This window comes from Primulina eburnea, chromosome 12 (genome assembly GCF_022965805.1).
Source record: "Primulina eburnea isolate SZY01 chromosome 12, ASM2296580v1, whole genome shotgun sequence".
NCBI classification, from domain to species: domain Eukaryota; kingdom Viridiplantae; phylum Streptophyta; class Magnoliopsida; order Lamiales; family Gesneriaceae; genus Primulina; species Primulina eburnea.
In genome coordinates this window covers 3,077,020-3,095,991 of record NC_133112.1, presented here as the reverse complement: position 1 = coordinate 3,095,991, position 18,972 = coordinate 3,077,020, and the positions used below count along the sequence as shown (strand labels likewise).

The following is an 18,972-nucleotide window of genomic DNA, read 5'->3' as shown; positions in this document are numbered from 1 at the left end:
GAATGCGTAAAGTAAGTGCGTAAAATAAATGCGTAGTAAAGTAAATGCGTAAAGTAAAGAGGGATAGAGATGTTTATGGAAGTTCGACGAAGAATCGTCTACGTCTCCCCTTCTCGATGAGGATCGAGGTATCACTATGACGACTTGGCTTTAGGAGCTCCAAGCTAGCTTTTACAACCACGCCTCGATGCGTCTACTTGGCCTTGAGGGCTCCAAGGATAGCCACGAACTTTACAACCCACTCGAGAGTATTACTTTCACTCTTTTTCTACAACTCTTTTGATATTACAACTCTTTTAATCAACGCACACAAGAGATAGTAGAAAGCTTTGTAAGAGACAAGAGAGAGTGGAGTGGGATGATTGAGAATGCATCCTCAAAGGCCTATTTATACTAGTCTTGGACGCCAAGGTTCGGATCTTCTGTTTATACTTCGGAACGTCCGATGTGATTGAAATCAATTTGCGTAATTCTGGAATGACTTCGGATCTTCCGATCTTGACTTCGTAGGGTCCGAACATATGCTTCGGAGGGACCGATCAAACTTCGTTTCTTCTGAACAGTTCTTTTAGACAGTGTATGAACAACTTCGGAAGGTCCGAACTACAGTTCGTACCGTCCGAACATTCCCGCGTTTCCGGAGATTTGAAATCTTCAACACTTCGTAGCTTCCGATCATGTCCATCGTAGCGTCCGAAATCTACTCAATCAACAGTCAGATCAATTTGTCTCCGGATTGAAGTGATTTGATTGCTTGTGTTCGGAACGTCCGATCCAGTCTTTGGAACGTCCGAACTTGCTCCTCGCAGCTTCCGAACAGCTTCTATTTTGCTTCTGATTGGCACAATTTCGGAACGTCCGAACCAAATTTCGGATCTTCCGAACGTAACCTTGTTCTTAATTTCCTGCATGCCTCAATATAAAACATTAGTACATTTTTAATCCAAGTTTTGGTATCATCAAAACAAAAACTTTGGGATATGTTACACCATTAAAAACATTAATCTCATCCTCGAGATTTGTATGCGTTTAAGGCGTAACACCACTCGCCAAGAGCAATAGGAAAATGCTGAGGGCCACCAGAGCAGGGTTGAAGAGACACAGCCCCACCAAAGTGGGGAGATTGGTGAGATGAGAGAAATGTGGAAGGAAATACAGATGTTGAGACAGCAGTTGGGAAGCAGAGCGCCAGCACCCAAGAGAGGAAATCCCTTTTCACTAACCATTTTAGAAGAAGGGCTTCCTCCAAATTTTCGACAGTCGAATGTGGGAGAGTACGATGGACATACTGACCCCGAAGAACACTTGGGGAGATTTGAGAATGCAGCCCTATTACATCCATATTCAGATGGGGTCAGGTGTAGGGTGTTTCTGGGCACGTTGGTGAGGTCAGCCCAGTAATGGTTTAACAGCTTGCAGCCCAACTCTATACGATCTTTCGAGGATTTTTCAGCTGCTTTTTTGCACAGTTTCGCTAGCAGCAAAAAACACCAAAAAAACTATTTGAGCCTACCCCAGGATCATGTCATCAGTTTTGGACCGGATGACCTCTGAGGCATTGTGGCTCCTCATAACGATGCCTTGGTGGTAGCGGCCACCGTTGCCAATTACGATGTGGCACGAATATTTATTGATAATGGAAGCTCTGTTAATATCATGTTCAAGAGCACTTTGGATAAGATGAAGGTGGAGAGATTTGAGTTCGAGCCAATCTCTACTCCTTTATATGGATTTGCAGGACATGCCATCCCACTGCTCGGTCAGATTGTCATTCCTCTATATTTGGGACATGAGCCTCGACAGGTAACAAAAATGACAACATTTACTGTGGTAGACACCCCATCCGCTTACAATGGAATTCTGGGGCGACCAGCCCTAAAGGATTTCAGAGCTGTAGCGTCCATGTATCATCAGAAGTTGAAGTTTCCTGTAGGGAAGGAGGTTGGAGTTTTATGCGGGGATCAGAGGGTCGCGCGTCGGTGTTATGAGGGGATAGTGAAAAAAGAGGGGAAGAGAGCGCGTTGGAGGTTAACATGATTAGGAAAGGAGGAAATGTGTGGCTTGGTCCTAGGTACAAGAAGAGCAGAGGGGAAAGATGGACTCAGAGTGGAATGATCTTTTCATAGTGATTGAGAAATTTAATTCTGGAGCTTATTACTTGAAGAATACTCAAAGCAAGGCTTTAAGGAGTCCCTGGAATGTTTATCACTTTAGGGTATATCATTCTGGATTTTATCGTTGATGTATTTCATCTTTACATTTTCTCATGTAATCAATTGGAATTCAATAAAATCAGGTTCTTCTTTTTAATGCATGAATGTTGTTGTATTGGAAGGAGAGAAAAAAATTTTATTTTTTCCTACTAAGGCATCGCCTAGTAGAGGAGTAGAGTTGGGGCGGGGAGAAATTTTATTTTTCCTACTAAGGCATCGCCTAGTAGAGGAGCAGATTTGGGGCGCGGAGAAATTTTATTTTCCTACTAAGACATCGCCTAGTAGAGGAGCAGCGTGAGAAATTAAATATGCCTGCTAAAGTATCACCTAGCAGAGGAGTTAGATGGTGAGGGGGTTGAATTTCTATTTGCCTGCTGAGGTATCACCTAGCAGATGAGTTAGAGGGTGGAGATGTTGATTTTATTTTCCTGCTGAGGCCCGGCTTAGCAGAGGAGTTAGAGGGTGGATATGTTGATTTTATTTTCCTGCTAAGGCCCGGCTTAGCGGAGGAGTTATGAGATGATGAGGTGAGAGTTTGATTTTTCCTGCTAAGGCCCGGCTTAGCAGAGGAGTTAGAGGTGGAAGTGTTGATTTTATTTTCCTGCTAAGGCCCGGCTTAGCGGAGGAGTTATGAGATGATGAGGTGAGAGTTTGATTTTTCCTGCTAAGGCCCAGCTTAGCAGATGAGTTAGAGGGTGGAGGCGTTGATTTTATTTTCCTGCTAAGGCCCGGCTTAGCGGAGGAGTTATGAGATGATGAGGTGAGAATTTGATTTTTCCTGCTAAGGCCCGGCTTAGCAGAGGAGTTAGAGGGTGGAGGTGTTGATTTTATTTTCCTGCTAAGGCCCGGCTTAGCGGAGGAGTTATGAGATGATGAGGTGAGAGTTTGATTTTTCTTGCTAAGGCCCGGCTTAGCAGAGGAGTTAGAGGGTAGAGGTGTTGATTTTATTTTCCTGCTAAGGCCCGGCTTAGCAGAGGAGTTATGAGATGATGAGGTGAGAGTTTGATTTTTCCTGCTAAGGTAACACCTAGCAGAGGACTTAGAGGGTGGAGGTGTTGAATTTTTATTTTCATGCTAAGGCATCGCCTAGCAGATGAGTTAGAGGGTGGGGGCGTTGAATTTTATTTTCCTGCTAAGGCCCGGCTTAGCAGAGGAGTTAGAGGGTGGAGGTGTTGATTTTATTTTCCTGCTAAGGTATCACCTAGCAGAGGAGTTAGAGGGTGGAAGTGTCTAACTTTTATTTTCCTGCCAAGGTATCACCTAGCAGAGGAGTTAGATGGAGGAGTTAAATTTTATTTTCATGCTAAGGCATCGCCTAGCAGAGGAGTTAGAGGATGGGGGCGTTGAGTTTTATTTTCCTGCTAAGACATCGCTTAGCAGAGGAGTTAGAGGGTGGGCGCGTTGAATTTTATTTTCCTGCTAAGGCATCGCCTAGAAGAGGAGGTAGAGGGTGGAGGTGTTGAATTTTATCTTCCTGCTATGGCGTCACCTAGCAGAGGAGTTAGAGGGTGAAAGTGTTGAATTTTATTTTCCTGCTAAGGCGTCGTCTAGCAGAGGAGTCAGAGGGTAATGATGTGAAAGTTTATTTTTCTGCTAAGGCGTCGCCTAGCAGAGGAGTTAGAGGCTGAAAGTGAAAAAATTTTATTTTCCTGCTAAGGCGTCGCCTAGCAGAGGAGTCAGAAGGTGATGATGTGAAAGTTTATTTTCCTGCTAAGGCGTCGTCTGGCAGAGGAGTCAGAGGGTGATGATGTGAAAGTTTATTTTCCTGCTAAGGCGTCGCCTAGCAGAGGAGTGAGAGGGTGAAAGTGAAGAATTTTTATTTTCCTGCTAAGGCGTCGCCTAGCAGAGGAGTCAGAGGGTGAGAGTGGAGAATTTTTATTTTCCTGCTAAGGCCCGGATTAGCAGAGGAGTTATGAGATGATGAGGTGAGAGTTTGATTTTTCCTGCTAAGGTTCGTCTTAGTAGAGGAGTTACGAGATGATGGGGGTGAGAGTTTTATTTTCCTGCTAAGGCATCTCCTAGCAGTGGAGTTAGAGGGTGAGGAGGTTGAAGTTTTATTTTTCATGCTAAGGACTATTTTAGGCGAGGCAGGGCGGCTGGCGAGTGGGCGAGCTTGGGCTGGCGAGGGGCGAGCTGGAGGTGAGTGGGCGAGCTGATGTTGGGCGAGCGTGGAGAAGCACTGGGGCGAGGCTAGGCGAGGTGGGTGCTGGGCGAGCCGGCGTTGGGCGAGAATGGAGCAGCGCTGGGGCGAGGCTAGGCGAGGTGGGTGCTGGGCGAGCCGGCGTTGGGCGAGCATGGAGCAGCGCTGGGGCGAGGCTAGGCGAGGTGGGCTCTGGGCGAGCGTGGAGCAGCGCTGGGACGAGATGACGTTGGCCGAGCATGGAACAGAGCTGGGCGAGCCTCGGGCGAGCGTGGCAGGGGCGCTGGGCAAGCATGGAGCGGCGTGGGGCGAGCTGGTGTTGGGCGAGCGTGGAGCAGCGCTGGGGAGAGCTGGCGTAGAGCGAGCGGCGAGGATGGCGTGATGGGCGAGGGGGCGAGACGGGGACGTGGGCGAAGGGGCGAGATGGCAGGTGGGGCGAGGCGCGCTGGGCGAGCGCTTGTGCGGGCGAGGCGAGCGCTGGGAGACGCGGGCAGGCGAGGGGGCGAGGGCGGTGGCGCGCGAGGGCTTGGGCGAGCCGGTGAGGGGCTGGGCGAGCGGCGAGGCAAGATGGCTGTGCTTAGGCGAGGTGCTGACATAGGTGAGGTCGATCCCCGTAATTTTCGCACCGATAACATCGTTCTCTGGCGACGAGCGAAATAAATTTTTCCAATACGGCACGTCTTCGTCGCCGATAAACCAAGGACAACACAATTAATCGAACTTTGAACCTACGATTCAGTTCGACTCGGGAGGGGGAGACAGGTGATACCCCAGGGATGAACCCATCAAGATCAGGTAACCCATCAAGATCAGGCCCAAACTCCCGGCCCATCTCTAGGGCCCACAGGTTAAGGGCCCATGAGCAGCCTAGGTATTCTCCTATAAATACCAGGTTTGAGTATTCAGTTGATTGATTTCAATATATTATTTTCAGCAGCGCCCTTAGCTGCTCCCCCCCATATATCCTCAGTCTCTGACTTGAGCGTCGGAGGGGCTACGCCAGGACACCCTCCTGGCCCCCTCCTAACGGTCTTATTTGTGGTTTCAGGCCCAGGTAATTTGAAGCCCGTGTCTGGATTAGTGACGCTTGCGTGGATCGGACCCTAAATTTCCCGTGAGTATCAAAGGTAATGGTGAGTCTTCAAGATTCATTTTTTTAAAACATTAGAAATAGGGATGTAAACGAACCAAATCGTTTGTGAGTTATTCGAAGCTCGATTCGATAAAAGTTTGTTTGAGCTCGTTTAATGAGCGGGGCTCGTTAAGATAAACAAATCAAACTCAAGCTTTATAGTATTCGGCTCGTGAACATGTTCGTTGGTAAGTTCATGAGTAATCTTTTTAGATGAAAAATAATATTTTTGATATATGATTTATTAATTTCGCATATTATTTATGAAATATATTGAAAATTTTATTAAATTTATTTTTTATAATAAATTTACAAATTTTAATAAGAATAATATATTATATATAATTTAATATTTAATTAATTTAACGAAAATTTAAATGTATAATTCATATTTATTAAGCTTGTTTAGGCTCGATAAATGATTGAATAAACTCGTGAGCAATGCATATATTCGTTAAATAAAGCTCGAGCTCGGCTCGATTATAAACAAACCAAGCTCAAACATTCAAAAGTTCGGCTCGGCTCGATTACATCCCTAATTAGAAACTTGCTGCTACTATCTTTTAATATGCTCTGGATAAATTTAAGGTCAATACATTAACCTGCAAACTACGTTGACAAAAAAATCACATCGAACAAAATCTCCGTGATATAATCTCAAACTAGAAAAACAGAGGCAGGGAGGAATGCTCTAAAATTCATTTGATATTGGATCCAAACGCCACTTGTTTGAATAACGTATATAAATTTAGTTAAGAAATCATAAACCTCAATTACATATTAAAAAAATTGTAGTATATCTTTTAAATAATTCTATTCCAAATTGTTAGGCTTGGCTATGAGAGAGCCGGTCAGAAAACGCCGCAGCATTCAAAGCTTTTAACTTTATTATTTTATATATTATATTATAATGCATCAATCAAACAAGTAAACACTGACAGAAAAACTGTAACACCGAGTGCTTATCATTTTATCAAAAATTGTAGTTGATGACAATGATACAACCCAAATATTTTAAACTGTATAGCAGCTCAAGCATCACGATTCGATCGCATAAAAAAACGTACATAGTTAACCTACCGAGTGCTAATCATATCTAATGACGACCCAAAACGTACATAGTCAACCTACTCAAAAAAAAAACTTAATTAATTAAAGTATATATGGTAAATATATATTTAATGAGTATGCATCTTGTAAACGGTCTAAAAAATCTTTATCTGTGAAACATGCTAACTTTTTCCATACTTACAATAAAAAATCATATTTTTGCATAAAAAGTAACATTAATGATTAATATTCTGGGTGACCAAAATAAAATATATGTCACATATTATAAGCAACATTTAAAATAAATCAGAAAATATGTAAAATGAATACTCAGATTCTAAGCAACATTTAAAAATTATATTAGAATTTTCATTTTATTTATTTTTTCATATTTTTAAGAGAAAGTGTAAATATTTAATTTTTGTTTCATAATGTTTTTAATCTTGACCTATAGTACAGGGCCAAATGTGTTTTACCATGAAAGCTGGGAATGATTGACCCACATGGTAGCCCGATGCAGATCAAGGGGATTTTGGAACATTTAACCCTGGTCGTTGGGCCTGTCAGAGCTAAACCAGCCCAGATTGGGACCCGAAACCAAAATCTTGGTATTACAGTATTATTATTAGATAAACTATTTTTGAAATACATATTATAAAATAAAAATAAACAAAATGATATAACATACTTACAAATTGGAATTTTAAAGGTTGTATTTGGGATTTGAAATATATGGATTATGATTATAAAATTTTATTGTTAATAAGAAAACAATAGATCAAATATTAAATACAAATCTTACTTGTTTATACATTAATTTCATAAAGTAAAATCGATTTCAAATGACATAATTATTTAGTGAATTTGAAATACATCATAATTAACAAAAAAAACTATATAAATATATACAAGTTATATTTGAAGTTCACACTACATTTGAAATAGACGAATTTGAAATTCATTATTATAAATATAAATATAATATTATTTATTTAATTATAAGAAACTTGTAAAGGTTAAGTTAGAGATTTTAAGATCAACGTGAAAATTTTAATGTTTTATTAATTATAAAATCATTCAAACAATTAAATTTTGAGAACATAATTACATAAAATATCATACTAATCTTAATAATTAAATTAATCTTAAGCAAGGCATTCAAGTAAATTTACCAACGACAAGGGTATTTTTGACCATACGGCACGAAAAACCTCATTTCATTCAGTCCTAGGGTTTCGGTGTCTCTTTCTATTATTTATAATCTCCTGCTTCCTCTCCGCCGCAGCTTCCTTCGCACAGCACAGACAAACACCGCTAATCGGAGAGGCAATATGGCGACAGCAGTAGAGGCAAGTAATCTTCTTGATGATAAGGTTCATAGCACTGTGATGCTCTTCAATCGCTGGTCCTACGACGAAGTTCAGGTTTGTTTTCACTTCCACGATTTTTTAGAATTGTTTACCATGCCTCGTGATGAAATTTCGATCCATCAATATTAATTTTTGAATTATTTATGCTGTTTAATCCTATGAATTTTTTAAAGGTTTTAGCACGTCTGATGTTATTTTTCTGCTCTCATGAATTTTGATCGTCAATATCAGTTTACCTTTTTGGTCCCGGATTGATTCAAATTTCAGGGGATGTCGTTGCATCTCATTTATGTGTATAAATTGAGAAATTTTTTGAGTATACCCCTTGTAAAGAAAATGGGAACAAGGATACACGCCATATGAAGCTTTCATAAATGTTGAAAAAGCCGTCCTTGAGATTCATTAAATTTCATTATTGAACCAGTTAAGGTCTTTTGATTAGTGATGCCTTTCTTACATTATTATGAGTAACCTCTTTCTCATGGTTATACATTCTTATCTGCAATCTTAACTCCATTATAGGCACTATGAATAAAGACTCAACATTCCTTTGTTTTGGTCCAGAGGTGACTACCATGGGTCCTGTATTTTCGAGAATCCATTTGTCCATTATTGTTTATTAGTGTGTGAACCGCTGTCTCTGGTGTACAGCATCGACCTCTGGAGGAAGTGGATTGGATAAAAAGAAAAAGCCAGTTGCGCACAGAAGTTGTTACTTGGCAAAAAGAATCGGAGTGACTTTGATAACCTGACACTATATGGAATGATTGCAATGTCCATATGTCAACGTCTTATCATGTGACAAAATCAAATTTTAATGAATGATTTAATATTTGTTGATGTGTAAAAAAAAATTTATGTCCGGGATATGGCATCTCTTCTGCACACAGGTTCTAGTAAACTCAGTTGCAAGCACTTCTGGTCTTTGATTTCTTGAATTTCCTCTTCTGTATAGGTCAATGATATATCTGTTGAGGATTACATTACTGCAACTGCTTCAAAGCACCCTGTGTACATGCCCCACACTGCTGGGAGGTACCAAGCAAAGAGGTTCAGGAAGGCCCAGTGCCCAATTGTGGAAAGGTTGACCAACTCACTCATGATGCACGGACGCAACAATGGGAAGAAGCTGATGGCTGTGCGCATCATCAAGCATACCATGGAGATCATTCACTTGCTGACAGATCAGAACCCAATCCAAGTTATAGTGGATGCTGTGATCAACAGGTATGAAGTTATTTGGCTGACAAAAACTTAGTTTGAAGTTTTTACATAAAACTTTATGGCCATATAGTAATTGTTGACTCCACCTAAGAATGGCATGTAGTATACACCACAGTTCTTGGTTAGCAATCTTCAATTCTTAGTATCTGTTTTATTCTGAATTTCATGTGATAAACATTAGGAGGTTTGACTGTAAATTAATCATGTTTGCTTGGCATGCTGTCAGCCGGAGTTGCACAATTACTCCAGCCCTTTCTATTTCAAAATATTTTGTTTGTGGCATTTTATATTTACTTTTATATTTTTTGTTTTGGATCAGTGGACCTAGGGAAGATGCGACCAGGATTGGTTCTGCTGGTGTTGTGAGACGTCAAGCTGTTGACATTTCACCTCTGCGAAGAGTTAACCAAGCAATATATCTTCTTACAACTGGCGCCAGGGAGAGTGCTTTCAGGAACATTAAAACCATAGCTGAATGCCTTGCCGATGAACTCATTAATGCTGCAAAAGGGTCCTCCAACAGGTAACTGCTGCCCCCCTTTTGATACTTCTAGCATTTCATTATTCAAATGATTATAAATTAATTGATATTTGTAATCTCAAATGTCTTAATTATACATATCTCCTATGTATGTTACTTCCGCTTATTGTTCTTTCATTTTCATGTAATGTGCAGCTACGCTATCAAGAAGAAAGATGAGATTGAAAGGGTTGCCAAGGCCAATCGTTGAGAGCAATGCTTATGTTGGTCTAAAGAGAGAATTTTGTTTTCAATTGTGCTTTAGAAAAAATCGTTGTACTTCGGTGTGGATGATATGATTTCATCTATCATGCGTCATCGACTTATTTCTACCTTCCCCTATATTCTTCATGGCTAGTTGCGTTGCCCAGACTGCAAGTTTTTCGAGTAAACTGCATTAGTTGTCATGCTGTAGTGGATTTCTTTTCTTCATCTTTGTCCATTGGTTTTTATTCCATAGTTGCAACCGAGTTTTACAGTTTCCATTCGTATTCAGCCATCTGTTTTTGAAATATCCTTGTATAATCAACCAAGACAACCTTATAAACCACTGTTCGTTTGTCAAACACCACAATGTGTGGGTGGATGAGTCGTTAAACGAAAGAGTTGCTTATGAATCTTGAATTTGAGAACATTGTCAAACGGTGTACACTATGTGTGGGTGGATTAGTCGTTAAACGAAAGAGTTGCTTGTAAATCTTGAATTAGAGAACAGATATCAATATATTCTTTTTTAGTTTATCATTCTCGTCTTCCTCAGAATATACGTTTATTTGTTCGTTTTATGATTTGTATGTATTGTATTATTAAAACTTCGAATATAGGATTCCTAAGAAAAACCCCTCAAATTTAGGGACGCCTTAAAAAATTTCAAGTCAACCGTCGGCCACATACGCGGCATACAAATTAAGTGTCTTTTTCCGCACGTTGTACTTATTCTCTGGCGGACAGGGGGAGAGAGAGTCCAACTCAGAAAGCTTTCTTCGATATCTCCGCTTCTCCTCTTTTTCTCGTTACCCATTTTCCCCCTGAATCTGATCCCGCCACCTATTTTCTCAATATTCCGTCAAATTTCTCATCTTTTTGGTGGTCGGGATTTTCTTCATCATTGAATTAAATGTCTGCCCCCGCCCTATCGAATGTTTCTTGTCGCCATAGTCGAATTCGAGATAATCGGCAACGTTTCGCATCACCGGTGGATCCGAGACTGGTGAAAATCACGACGTCCAGGTCTTTTGGCCAGGTTATTTCACATTTTCTGTTTACGAATATCACGACTATGTGCCCGATGCAGCTCTTCTTGATCAGCTTTAGGCTCAAGGTTAATAGTAATGTAGAAACTTCAGTCTTTTCCTAAGTGGCTGGTGATCTCTCTTATTTCATTTTGTGTGTGCTGCCTTAAGATTTTAGATTTATTGTTTCTGCTGTTATACTTGTAAGGTGTAACGTGGGTAGCTATGCTTTAGAACGCGGTGCATTATTGCTCTTCTGCATGTGTAATTTTTAAAATATTGAACGATAGAAAGAAATGTATATGAAGAGGTTGGAGGTTGAAGCTCAGGGGTGGATGGAAGGAAAATTTCGTTTCAACAATCTTAGTAGACTTCTCAGTACACTTAAATTAAAAGAACCTTTCGATTGTCTACTTTGAATTAAATGGTCTGTCGTAGGCAAGCTGGATGAAAATGGTAATTTATGTGCTAACATTTGCTCGGATTTTTTACTTAATTTGTATCTCACAGTCGCAAGTCAGGCTGAACCACTGTAGAAGAGAGCCAACCTATTGTAGCATTCAAATGTCGTATTTAGATGAGAAGCTGGCGGATAGAAGCATTGTCTTAAAGCCTGCTGACATTTTGGTAAGAATCAGCATATCATATCTGGAATTCCGCCTGGAAGAGATGTGTTAAAATAGAGTTCCATGAAATTTTTTTATTCTGCTAATAATTATGATTAAAATTATTTGAGCTTATGGGGCCATTTCTTTCTGCAGGCTTATGAGCTTGTCCAAGGCGCCGATGTGAGTCCCCTGTGGTTTTTCATCTTCTCTTGAAATTTTTTTACGTCATAGCATTAATATGCTCCTGTCTAACCCCCTGTTCGGAGAGTTCATTCTTTATGTGACTGACACAAATGAGAATAAAATTTTTGCTGTTTTGAAAGGTCTTCCTCTATTTGATATTTCATTACCATATACCAGTATTTTTAACTCTTTATATTGTTTGGTTTCTTCTCATTTAAAAAGCTCATCCGGGTAGCAGTAGAATATGTTAGTGATGGTGAATATGCATGATGAAGGTTGTAAGTGCAGTGTCTATGCTTTCTGGATTAATTGTGGGAAGCTACAGTGTTTGAAGCTATTTGTAAAATTTATTGGCACTATTTGGTGTGATTGGGCCCTTGACCTTTTGATACACAGGTGAGGTGGAGTTACATCTCGGACAAATCAGCTCCTGATCCTCCAACTGCTGTTCTTTTACATGGCATTTTAGGTTGCAGGAAAAATTGGGGTGGGTACTAATCTTTTACTTAGAGTAGAAATTATTTGGAAGCCATATTTCACTCAGATTTTTAGATTGTGAAATGTTAGGTTGTTTGATCTCGACCATCAGGTAGTCTCATTTTATTTTGCTGTTTTATTTATATGAAAGTTGCAGGCTAGGAATCTGTTGAAAGGGATACCAGATAGTCCAAATTCTAGGTGTATGGCTTAATAATTTAACAAATACTTGAAATGTTCTGATTTATTATGTTTTTCAATTTTTGTGTATTTACGTGTATTTATGAAAGCAATAATTCTTTGAGGAAAGTTAGGAAAATCGATATCCTTATGGTGCTTTTTAGACTCTCAGTGCGTGTTATCTACTGTCTTAGTACTTGAAAGCTGGGGCATAAAAAATTCAATGGGCAAATGAAATTTTCCTTTATAAATGATGTACCATTAATTTTATATTTGAGTGGTGGAGTCGGGGAGATTATAGAGATGGACAGCCAGTTAATAAGAAAAAGTATGTTTATCTGGAAGTCGCTTGAGGATGAATTTGCATTTTCCTATGAAGGCATAACTCATATCTGAATACGCGCACACCTGAGTGATGTCAATCTTTACATCATCCTTTTCATATAAGATCAGTTGATATTTTAAAATTCATGTAACTTTGTTATAACTTATCCTAAACATAACTTATGATAATATTGACAGGTACTTTTGCGCGAAGATTGGCCAAAGAGTTCCCTAAGTGGCAAGTACGTCAATGATGCATTTCACGTTTTTTGATTGAGTGCATGCATGTACCTTTTTATTTTGACAAAATAGCTTAAAATATATCAATGCTTCAAGTATACGATGCGACCGTTTGAATTGTTTTCGATTATTTTGAAGGTAAATGTGAAGGTGCTGCATACGTCTAAGCATTTTAATCATTATGTTAACCCAAAGCTTACTATATATATATATATATATATTTATTTATTTATTCGCAGTTTCTCCTGGTAGACCTGCGCTGTCATGGTGATTCAGCATTCCTGAAGAAAAGGGGGCCCCATTCTGTTGCTTCAGCTGCTCTTGATGTTCTAAAGCTAGTATGCATTTCACAAAATTAGTTTTATTTTATGTGCGATGCTTCTTTTACTTTTTAATTACGTAATCTGGCGTCTATGGTAGGCACAGAGATATATTTTGTCTTATCTATTTCTCTTGTATTTTTCTATGTTCATTGGTAGCCAAATGGTAAGCAACACTGTGGCTTATTTAAACTCAAACAATTTCATATGTCAGGAAGTTTTTCGTCTTTCCTTCCACGTTAAGTAGCAGGCTAGAAGCATGAAATTTTTTGCCTAAATGCAACTTCCGAGACATTAAGATTGCAACCATTTCTATTGTTACTTTGAATCTGATTCCACCTTAGAATCAATAGCAGAATAATTTACCTGCTCAAGTTGCCTGCTTTCCATGTAGAATCATTATTTAATAAACTATTTGACCCTCTATTTTGTCCATCTAGATGACTCATGACAGGGAATGAAGTTGGTTTCCTTATTGTTCTTTCTTCTAATTATCCTCATTTGTTCTGTCGACTAGCTTGGTCAGATGAGGCTTACTCCTCGAGTGGTAGTTGGTCATAGCTTTGGTGGAAAAGGTAGTTTAGTCTTCATTTTTAATAGCTAATCCATAGATGATTATCAGGATGCGTCTTCTTCAGTGATCTTTTTACTACATTAGAACAGAGTGATGCATGATATCTCATTGATCATTTTCCTATTTTTTCCCCTGCAGTTGCCTTGAGTATGGTGGATCAGGTTGCAAAACCTCTAGCTCGACCTGTTAGAGTAAGTTTTGGATTCTAAATTTTTTGGATTTTTCTTGTCTATTTTTTTAGTTGAAATCAGTTGCAGAGACATAGATTGAGCATAGTAGTTTCTTCAGGATGATGGATCGCTGTGAAGTTCATACTTTCCTTCGTCAATATTTTCTGGATGTTGTTGCTGATTTCATTTCAGGTCTGGGTTTTAGATGCTACTCCTGGAAATGTACGAGCTGGTGCAGATGGAGATGACCATCCCGCCGAACTCATCTCTTTTCTGAGTACATTGCCAAAGGAGGTACATTGTTTATTGGCTGAACCTATTTACTTCTCCTTTCCTATTTTTGTTTCTCCATTTGATTTGTAAAACCAAAGATTTGGTTTATTTACCATATTTTTTCTTCATGCTCAATGAGTTTAGCTATGATTGTAATTTCAAATTCATGTGAAAAAAGATTGAGAATGTCTTTTGGTACGTAAGTCATTATATTTCATATTATACTAAAAGCATCATGTTTCACACTGAACTGAGAGAAGAGAGTAGAAAAGAGATGGTTGCATGAGTAGATCAATTTTAATTCTCTCGGATCATGCGTTTTATATTTTGAATTTCACTCAGAATTTTTCTTGGGAGATAATTTAAATGAGAAACATTTAAAGTAATCCTATTTCCACGGAAGACATCTCAATTAGAACACATGGAACATTTTGTAGTGATAACTATTCCATCTGTATGTTTTGTGTTTTCAGCAATGTGGCTATGCGCCTAATTTATTCCTCTGCTTCTCAAAGGCCGAGCCTACTCTGTAACAGTAATGATATGGCTTTGAACGAGACATAGATTCAATTATAGAACCTCGGTGGAATACATAAATATATAGCAGCTTTAAATATATACGAGGACGGGAAAGAAAACTATATCTAATTTGTAGTTAACCACTTAACCTGTCCGTATGTGTTTTTGAGTTAGCCTCAGCGTATAAGCTACGATCTGCTTTACTAGATCACATCCATTTGCATATGATTGTGTTTCTTTACAGAACAACATTTCAACTTTTGATTCCTTCATTCCTTGTATGCAATGATTTAATGTGGGTAGTGTCATCCATCGCAGTTTTAGTGATGTACTTTTCCTTTGCCATCTCTCTGGAATTTATGAGGCACTCATTTTTTTATGGAACTTTTGGTACAAATCTATGTTCACTCACATTATTATTCAAGGAAGGTCTCTTCCAAACGAGGTGTCATGGATGCTCTTGTTCAGACCGGCTTCTCAAATGACGTGGCACAGGTTTGTTGTATGCTGTGTACTAGATATATGAATATTAAATATTTGAATTGCATCTCACTGTTCCATAACCAGTTATTTTTTTTGATGCCCGTGTTATTCCATCGCAGTGGGTGGTAACAAATCTTCGGCAGACTCCAGTTAATGGATCATCATTATCAAGCTTCTCGTGGGTATTTGATCTCAAAGGTATTTCAGAGATGTATCAATCATATGAAGAGACAAATATGTGGTCAGTTTTCCTCCAAACTTCAGAAAGAATAAATAGTACCAGTGTCTGCATGTTACTTTCTTTTCAATCTCACGTATTAGTGAATCTTACAGCTGCTAAAGCTACTATTGTCATCATCATAAACGTAGGAAAATAGTGGAAGAAGTGCCTCGGGGTGTACATATTAATTTTCTGAAAGCAGAAAGGAGCTTGCACAGATGGGCCCTGGAAGACCTTCGTAGGATTCATGTCGCTGAGGAACAAGCAGCTGAAGAGGGAGGTGGAGTTGAAATGCATGTTCTCGAAGACGCTGGCCACTGGGTATGTACTTTCGCGTCTTTTCAACCTTATGATCCAAAAATTGAAATTCTCTTCATAGTCAAAGCTCTACGTTCAAACTTTGCACCTGCGTGTCTAGACGGGAGGTTTGACGAAGACCCCAACCGGCCGGTGTATGATAAGAAAAATGCACAAAAATAAACGAGAAGAGGAATCACACCAAACCTCCCGCAAAAGAAGACAGAAAAAATGCTCCATCAGCCAAAGCATCTGCCCCTATATCCCTTCTCGATGGTTATGCGATGATATAACAGTTAAAAAACTGCTTTGTTTCAGGTACATGCTGACAATCCAGACGGGCTTTTTAGAATTCTTTCATTCTCGTTCCAAGGATTTTAGGAATTCGGATGCTGCCATGATTTGTTCATTTATTGAATTGAGTTGAAGCGCGGTATGTCCACATTTTTGTAGATGTGTAACAATTTTCTGTTGGAATGAAGCATGATAGATTGCAGCATATAGTAGGTTTTGAAGTTGCATTTACTTGAAGCCATTTTTGGATATACGAGTCAGAGTGAGTAGAAGAAAAGGAAGCGGGTATGCAGCCTGGTACCAGGGCATTATTTGTACCTGTATTACAATCACTTTCATTTTAGTTGGTGTTCTTGAGAATTATTTCCAATCTATGCCACGAGATTCATCTTCGTTTAGTTCTTATTGATTTATACTCTCCTCACCGAGCATTCAAAAAAATAATCGAAGATTATTATGGGATCAGATTTGAATAAAAAAAAATTGAAGAACATATGTATACATCTAAACATGAAATTTTCAATCTTAGTCCACTCGTGATTCAGAAGGGGGGGCCAAGCTAAGTAAAAGCAACCAAATTTGATACTAAATGAATGAAACTCAAAATTTTCAAAATATTAAATATCAGATTCTATAAATTGTTGGTTTCCAAGAGGTGGTCATCTCCCTTTGATTCCACGCATTTCGCAAATCACCACCCACACACCTGATGTTTGTTTATTCAACTCAAAAACAAACAATGTCCAGGCATTATTCCATTTCTCACTCCAGAGTTCTGCTACAAGTAAAGCACGGTTGACATAGAACAGAAAACCATATGTAAAGATTGTGATAATATTCATTCACTCCATTTTCTGCTGGATCTGAAAGGCTTGGGATAAGGTCATTGGAGGGCTTCCGGTAAATCTTCTTGAAGGGGATCCCTCTAGCAACGGCCTTCCAGTTCCGATGAAGGAAGTTTTTCGTGCACCCGCAGTCGTTAAAAGAAAGCTGAAAGTCCAGAACAGCACTTTTGGTGCAAAGACTCTGTACAAAAAGAATATGTCGTACCAGCTGGGATACTTCACATATGGATCCCCTCTGCACGCCCCAGAAACAATAAGCTTCGCGAACTCCTCGACGGGTCCGCCAGATACATGTACCTTATAAACGAAAATTAGACTAGCTATTCATGATTGCTCATTTTTAGGCCGAGTATGTACATGGAGATGGATGGCTCAACAAAGAAACTTACTTCTCTTTCTTCCTTCCACTGCATCTCTGCCCCTTCCTCCACCATGAATTTACCTCTGGTCATTTCAGTTCCGATCCAACCATGTGTCGCAACTGTAATACCGACCTCTTCCCTGACTTCAAACCTCAGTGTCTCATAAAAGTTTATGAGCGCCGACTTAGCAGCCTATCAATGCAAACATACAGAATATTAGTAAGTGCTGCTAGCCAAAGAAAGCATAAAATTAAGTTGGAAAGAATCCGCTTCAGGTTCTATGTTATTCGGATTGCCCATAAAAGACGTGGGCTTCCCATGAGAAAAATGTACACATATACGATATATTGTATAACCATTACTGCACCGAATGTATTTCACCATGTAATATAGATTTAATGGTAAATTATTAACTCACAGAATACAAGCTCATCCTCGGCAAAGGCAACCAATTCTCGACCGAGGCATTCACCACAATGCGACCATTGCTTTCCCGTAAGTACGGAAGCGCTACATAAGTTGGATACACATTACCCCAAAAGTTAATGTCCTGAAAATGGACCAAAGTTTAGATATCAAACATTGTTGTGATCTATGATCTATCCGACAAAAGATCAAACTAGTTCTCGTATATACCATTAAAATTGGAAACACGCCCGAGTCCGTAGCTTCCTCAAAGTAGAAAGTGTGTCCTAAACTTGCTGTATTCACTAGATGATCAACTGCAAGATGACAGAAAGGGTGTACCAAATTAACATGCAAGAAAAATGATAGCAGGAATGGAATAACAATTGGTCGATTCTTACTACGGCCATAATAGTTAATGGTTTCACTGATAAATCTCCGACAATCATCTTCTTTCACGACATCAGCAGCCGTTATCAACACATTACGTGCCCCCAGCCTTGTCGCGTTCTCACTTATTCCCCACAACCGGTTCTCTCTTCGTGCCACCAATACCAGGTTCGCGCCCCTCTTTGCATATTGATAAGCGATTTGCTGCAATTGCAAAGATCATCAAGCTTCATTCTGTTGGTGTGTGCTGTGCCAAGAATCCAGGATGATGAGGAAGGAGAGTGGATGGTCTAATATATAATGGGAAGAACCTTAAAAGTTTTTTGGGAAAGAAACTAGTCGACCTCTGTTTCCCTTCCTGGGGTACTTAACTATGAAATAAATGTTTAGTCACCCAAATTAATCTATCACAACAAATAGATGCATGCAAAGCTGTACCATAATCATTTCTTGAATACAAGCTTCAAATTCCGACATTTAATTACAGCTTCTTGAGATCCATGCGCGTGGAGTGACTTAAATTTTTTTTACCTCTCCAATCCCAGAAGATGCTCCGGTGATAACCACTACCTTGTTCTCCATGTCTTCAGAGTTGAAATAGGTGTTGTAAATCCATTCGCAGGTGTAGATGAAAGTGAGAGTCGGCCATGCAAAAGCAAGCATCAACATGCTTGCTGGTGGCACAAAAAAATTCAGCACAGCGTTGATCAGTTCCATGTCAAAATGAAATCTCAAGAAATTCTCCAAGAAGAAGAAATTGAACTACTTTCGAAAAGGAGATGTGGAAAATGGAATGTGTATGCCAGTGTTTTCGTGGAACAGCATGCTTGCATGCAGAAGGGAGTTGTGTACACGTGTTGCTCTGAATATCAAACGTTTTGAATACTCAGTGGACGAGGCTTTTAGAACTTCTGCATGAATTATCTT

General features: G+C 39.4%; 3 protein-coding genes across 8 annotated transcripts in view; 2 read left to right on the top strand and 1 right to left on the bottom strand.

Annotated features, from left to right (window-relative positions):
• The window catches only part of LOC140807411 (11-beta-hydroxysteroid dehydrogenase B-like), a 69,444-nt gene extending 50,638 nt beyond the window's left edge, over positions 1 to 18,806 (bottom strand). Inside the window, exons 1-6 of one of the 2 annotated variants that reach the window (XR_012112691.1) lie at positions 18,577 to 18,806; positions 18,057 to 18,249; positions 17,887 to 17,972; positions 17,669 to 17,800; positions 17,278 to 17,442; positions 16,746 to 17,185 (exon numbers count right to left, since the gene is read on the bottom strand). Coding sequence is in view for 1 of the 2 variants with exons in the window: in XM_073164246.1 (XP_073020347.1) it covers positions 16,886 to 17,185; positions 17,278 to 17,442; positions 17,669 to 17,800; positions 17,887 to 17,972; positions 18,057 to 18,249; positions 18,577 to 18,762 (1,062 nt within the window). In the remaining variant the exon portion in view is untranslated. Of the gene's footprint in view, positions 1 to 16,598; positions 17,186 to 17,277; positions 17,443 to 17,668; positions 17,801 to 17,886; positions 17,973 to 18,056; positions 18,250 to 18,576 lie in introns of those variants that run through there. The other variant, XM_073164246.1, reaches the window with a different exon arrangement.
• On the top strand, positions 7,727 to 10,081 carry LOC140808451 (small ribosomal subunit protein uS7). Its single transcript, XM_073165600.1, has 4 exons — positions 7,727 to 7,959; positions 8,861 to 9,132; positions 9,449 to 9,652; positions 9,806 to 10,081. Exons 1-4 carry the CDS (start codon positions 7,867 to 7,869, stop codon positions 9,858 to 9,860), a joined length of 624 nt encoding a protein of 207 aa, XP_073021701.1. The 5' UTR covers positions 7,727 to 7,866; the 3' UTR covers positions 9,861 to 10,081.
• Positions 10,276 to 16,446, top strand: LOC140808450 (uncharacterized). 5 transcript variants are annotated; one of them, XR_012112879.1, is made up of 14 exons: positions 10,276 to 10,892; positions 11,392 to 11,508; positions 11,643 to 11,669; positions 12,069 to 12,159; positions 12,852 to 12,895; positions 13,133 to 13,231; positions 13,731 to 13,788; positions 13,926 to 13,978; positions 14,150 to 14,251; positions 15,179 to 15,244; positions 15,352 to 15,473; positions 15,602 to 15,773; positions 16,068 to 16,182; positions 16,257 to 16,446. XR_012112879.1 is itself a non-coding variant. In XM_073165598.1 (14 exons), exons 1-13 carry the CDS (start codon positions 10,767 to 10,769, stop codon positions 15,868 to 15,870), a joined length of 1,110 nt encoding a protein of 369 aa, XP_073021699.1. In that variant the 5' UTR covers positions 10,276 to 10,766; the 3' UTR covers positions 15,871 to 15,904; positions 15,956 to 16,018. The 5 variants fall into 5 exon arrangements, 4 of the variants coding, with proteins under 4 accessions (XP_073021699.1, XP_073021697.1, XP_073021698.1 ...); XM_073165598.1 differs by lacking the exons at positions 16,068 to 16,182; positions 16,257 to 16,446 and adding exons at positions 15,838 to 15,904; positions 15,956 to 16,018; XM_073165596.1 differs by having other exon boundaries at positions 16,068 to 16,446.
• Positions 18,807 to 18,972: the final 166 nt, after the last annotated feature.